Below are 4659 nucleotides of genomic sequence, written 5' to 3' on the forward strand. Positions count from 1 at the left end.
CTGCTATTCATCGCTAACTGAACAGCCTAGGCCCAGTTGAGTCATAGCGAACGTCGTGGGCTGGCATGACACGTTTGCTGTACACATTAAAATGTTAAAGTTGAAATCGTGACCATTCAAGTGTTTTATTATGAGAGCATGATCCGGGGCAGGAAGATTATTAAAAATTTACGAAACCTGATTTATGTTTTATTTCTTTACTTTGTTTTCATTTTGTATTTTAAGATTTTTACTTTTAGTTATAATTGATATATAATGTGTAAATGGACAAAAAGTAAATAAATGAGTGCACATGAATCAGTGACATACACATTCATCGTGGTAGACATGGTAATCGTCAAACATGTGAAATTACGGCAAACAATGCGGCTGGGTACAGTCGGATCGACGCTTTGTCGCCGGGATTTGATCAATATTATTTTTTAATCTAAAACAAAGCATGTCAACTATTGAATTTAATTAGGCCTACAGTAAGTCTCATCTTCATCTGTTTTGTTGCATTCCTCAAAATCTGGCCTAGGCCTACCTGGGCCTAGCCTAAAAAAATCGCGTCAGCTTGCCTTGGGCCTAGGCCTGCTTGACCTAGGCCTTTTGGTTTTTAAGAGCTTCCACGAATACCTAAAATAAAAGGATTTATTTTAGGTGTGTTATTTAAAACAAATAATAAATGTTTGCATTCATGCAATAGGAAGAGTATTTTTATTAATTGAAAGATTCCCTGTTATATTCAACTCGGCTCCGCCTCGTTGAATGAAACAGGGAAGCTTTCAATGAATAAAAATATTCTTTACATAAAAATTCATTATTTGTATAAAAATTTTTTATAAATAAATATGTAATTATGATTATACACTGACAAAATAAGATAAAGATTACTGTAAGTTATCGAATAAGTGCCATGGCGGTTATAACATTTTTGGAGGCTTCAGTGTGGCGCTTATTCTTTATTCGAGAGCGGCGCTTATTCAAGTGCGGCGCTTATAAAAACATATTGGCGTGGCGCTTTCCATGCCCATTCCAATGTTACCTATCTCACATATACCTGTAGTTCAGTAGGCCTATCATAGTTCCTACTTCATCGTAAATAAACGTTTATAAAGAAATGCTTGTGTCTTCATTGTGTTATTTCATTTAACACTGTATACATTGTATTTTAAAACCCTATCGAGACCGGCGCTTATTCTAGAGTGGCGTTTATTCGAGTATTTGCGGTAATAATTTTCATTATCATAAAATAATAATAATAATAATAATAGTTGAATGGAGCTGTAGATTTGTGGCTAAGGTAAAATACCTGAAGATTCTTCATCACTATCTTGCTTGACATGTGTGTTCTGCAGGTGATGCCAATCCTCACTTGCTTTTTTCTTATCTATACTAATCACCATCTTATTATCTTTAACCTGCACTGTACATGTCTCCTCAACAACTTTGGCATAGAACTGGCAGCACCATGCAATTTCATCTGGAAATATCAAAGGCTGTTATTTACAGATCATTTTGAAAGGCATGTTATGCAAGTCACATGATTTCATTGGGTAGTATAACACTTGCTTTGTTTAATTCCAGGTCTAATAGCCAGTGGCGGATCCAGGAATTCGAAATACTGTAATGGGGGGGGGGGAGGAATTCCAACTCAGCCCAACCATGGTTTGGGAAAAGGTAAGAAAATTTATGATTATGGCACTTCTAGATGGCCGGGAATGGCCATTTTTTGAAAAATTCAGGAGGGACCAGGTAGGCTCGCTCTTCCCCCACTGAATCTGCCACTGATAGAGTTGTGTGAAGATTAATCACAGTTTTCACATTTTCTAAACTGTGAATCAAATTTTATGGACTACATAATTAGACACTTTGGAATGTTGTTAACTACTGGTCAATTATTTGGGCAAAAGAATGAGAAGGGTTGCATACTTTTTATGGAATGTACTGGTACTTACTACTTACCATATTCTACCCATCCCTTTGTTTTTATAACCAAATCCACTGATAAAATACTGAGAAAATTGATTTGGAATTAATTGATAAATTAATTGAATTGACAAACCTTTGTATTTAACAGTGATTTCTAAATCAGTTACATCGATGTTTACATCCGTCTTGACATTTACATTTGAGTTCACATACAACTGAATATAAACTTTGTGCTGGTCTTGATCCCAATTATAAAAGACAACTAGGAATAAACAGTAAACAAAAAAATATGGAATTTAATTAAACATTATAACATATTTTTTCAATTTCTTTTCTGATGAGTGAAATAAAAACACAAACTGGTGACCTTTTATAGACTAACTTCAATTATCTATTACACAAGCTTTCGCCAGCAGTCTATGCTGGCTTCATCAGGTGTAGTCTATGCTGGCTTCATCAGGTGTTGTCTATGCTGACTTCATCAGGTGTCTGTTAACAAAGCCCACAATGCTTAATTAAAACAAATTACATAAGGGCAGACAAATCCAAAACTCTCTATCCATTTTGCCTTGACTATTACTGCATTGTAGTTGTACTTTACAGTGTTGTTGTTGTTGTATAGGCCCTAGGCCTAGGTAGGCCCTTAATGAGTAGTTAGTTGTATGCTGTATGTTCACAGATATTTTAGTACACAACCCAACAAGCGTAATTTAGTTTTAGGCTGCCTAAAGAAAACACTGAACCTATTTTTACGAGGAGTCGTGAAAAAAAACCCCAATCAGCATGCGCGATTAGCTTCCTTAGTTGACAGCGGTTGTGCAGCAGCTGACAGATACAGATACGACTTGTCGTAAAAATAGCCACAAGAACAACAGCGTAAAAAAAAGGACAAGGAAAGAGAGGATGAAAAACCTGTTTGATATCTTTAAACTAAGCAAGAAAACAATAAAGCCAACCTACCATGATCAACGTCTAGGTCTTTTAAATTAAGTATAACCATGTCAGCAAAAGCTAGGCCTAGGCCACTCACACTCAGCTCCAATGGTCACGTCGACGACGGTCACGGGCAGCGAACGGACGAAGGTGCTGGAATCTGCCAAGGACTAGTTTAGGCTTACGGCCTAGGCCTCTAGTTAGCTAAGAAATTAACGTACACAGATAACTTCAGTTTCAGGAAATATGTATTTAAATTATATTATTAATCCATCAACAATTAATGCAATTGTATTTTTAATTGGTAAATAATCACAAGAATGTAATAAACTACATTAGAAATACCTCGATTCTGAATAATTTCCTTCTTCCAACAACAACAACGCATACACAATACAAAGCGTTTTCTTCACTAGGAACGCAAGATAGAGCGGCTATCGGTACTGCCGCAGTGTCGATTTGGTACTGCGGCAGTGCGAAAAAAACCTGCTGTTTTCTATCGGCACTGCCGCAGTGCCAAAAAGCTGCTGTTTTCTATCGGCACTGCCGCAGTGCGAAAAAACTGCTGTCTTCTCTATCGGCGAAAATCTGCTGTTAATTAATCGAATCGATGTTCAATAATTGATTAGGTCTAGCCTAGCCTATATTATTGTTAACATTATATTATATATGTTTACAATTAATAATTATAATTATTTCTAATTAAATTATTAAATATAGGCCTATAATAAAGGTATTAGGCCTAGGATACATAAAACAATAATAATAATAATAATAATAATAATAATAATAATAATAATAATAATGAAGGTGCTCGAGTAATGCTTTAATAAAGAATTAATACTACTTCATACTTCAATAGGCCTATTTACGATATTATGATTAATGAGACATTTGTTGATTAATTTAAAGAAATATATAATAGGTATATACCATTAATAATGATTCAGCATATTAAATCAATTAAAAAAAATAGTGACGCCGGGGCAATATTGATAATAAATAACAATACAATGAATATGAATTTTCATTTGAAACATCTTACTTGAATCTATTATAGGCCTACTGTGTATGATGATGGTGATTAGGCATACAGATTTTAAGAAAAATACAAAAACAGCGTGGTGATTAATCCTGGCGTGATTAATCCTGGTGCTTAATTCTAAGACGGAGTCGACGTTAAGGTAAATAAAACTCGGAAAAAAATGTTTGCATACATTTTTATATCATTTCAAACACCTTACTTGAATCTATTATACTGTGTATGATGATGGTGATCAGGCATACAGAATTCAAGAAAAATAAAAAAACAGCGTGGTGTCCCTGTGCATTTTTGCATACGTATTTGTGACATAGTTTTATGTACAGTACTTATAAAACATTGATACAAACCAAAGTTGTCAGTTATTTCATTTGAAACCATTGTCAGTATAATCTTAGGAAAGCATGGTTAAAATAAGCAAGAATTTAGTCCAATGAAACTGTTTATCATCTTGACACCTTCCGACGAAAATTGACCCTACCGGCGTCATCACGGCGTCCCCACCGATCGATCTATCGTGACGTTGTTATGTGGGTGTTTTATGGATTACTGAGAATAGCAATATCACCGAAAAAAAATTTGATAAAATGACAGTTGGATGACCAACAAAGACAACTGAAGACAATAGTTCGTCATTAGAGGTTATTTAGTAAAACTTTATTCGGAAACTTAATCTCAAAATCGAGTTGCCGTCCCCGGCGTTGTCAGTGACGTCGTATGATTTGTGTGTGATTTTTAGATATTAACCCTAAAGTAAAAAATAGTTGAGC

At 34.9% G+C, this 4659-nt stretch overlaps 1 protein-coding gene across 1 annotated transcript; it reads right to left on the reverse strand.

Annotated features, from left to right (window-relative positions):
- Positions 1–561: 561 nt before the first annotated feature.
- On the reverse strand, positions 562–3304 carry LOC117101144. The gene is made up of 5 exons (XM_033241022.1): positions 3193–3304; positions 2875–3051; positions 2048–2176; positions 1295–1465; positions 562–618 (listed from the first exon to the last, which is right to left on the reverse strand). The coding sequence occupies exons 2-5, from the start codon at positions 2912–2914 to the stop codon at positions 599–601; spliced, it is 360 nt and encodes a 119-aa protein (XP_033096913.1). The 5' UTR covers positions 2915–3051; positions 3193–3304; the 3' UTR covers positions 562–598.
- Between the last annotated feature and the right edge of the window lie 1355 nt (positions 3305–4659).

This window comes from Anneissia japonica, unplaced genomic scaffold, assembly GCF_011630105.1.
Source record: "Anneissia japonica isolate Jap-2015-1 unplaced genomic scaffold, ASM1163010v1 scaffold14884_len4718_cov112, whole genome shotgun sequence".
NCBI classification, from domain to species: Eukaryota; Metazoa; Echinodermata; class Crinoidea; order Comatulida; family Comatulidae; genus Anneissia; species Anneissia japonica.

Bases quoted from the DNA above. Each gene is read 5' to 3' on its own strand.
- LOC117101144 (XM_033241022.1), bottom strand. From the start codon at position 2,914: ATGGTTATACTTAATTTAAAAGACCTAGACGTTGATCATG. The intron at 2,177-2,874 runs GTAGGTTGGCTT...GTTTATTCCTAG, and splicing joins AGACCTAGACGTTGATCATG to TTGTCTTTTATAATTGGGAT. The intron at 619-1,294 runs GTATTTTACCTT...CTTTTATTTTAG, and splicing joins TAGTGATGAAGAATCTTCAG to GTATTCGTGGAAGCTCTTAA.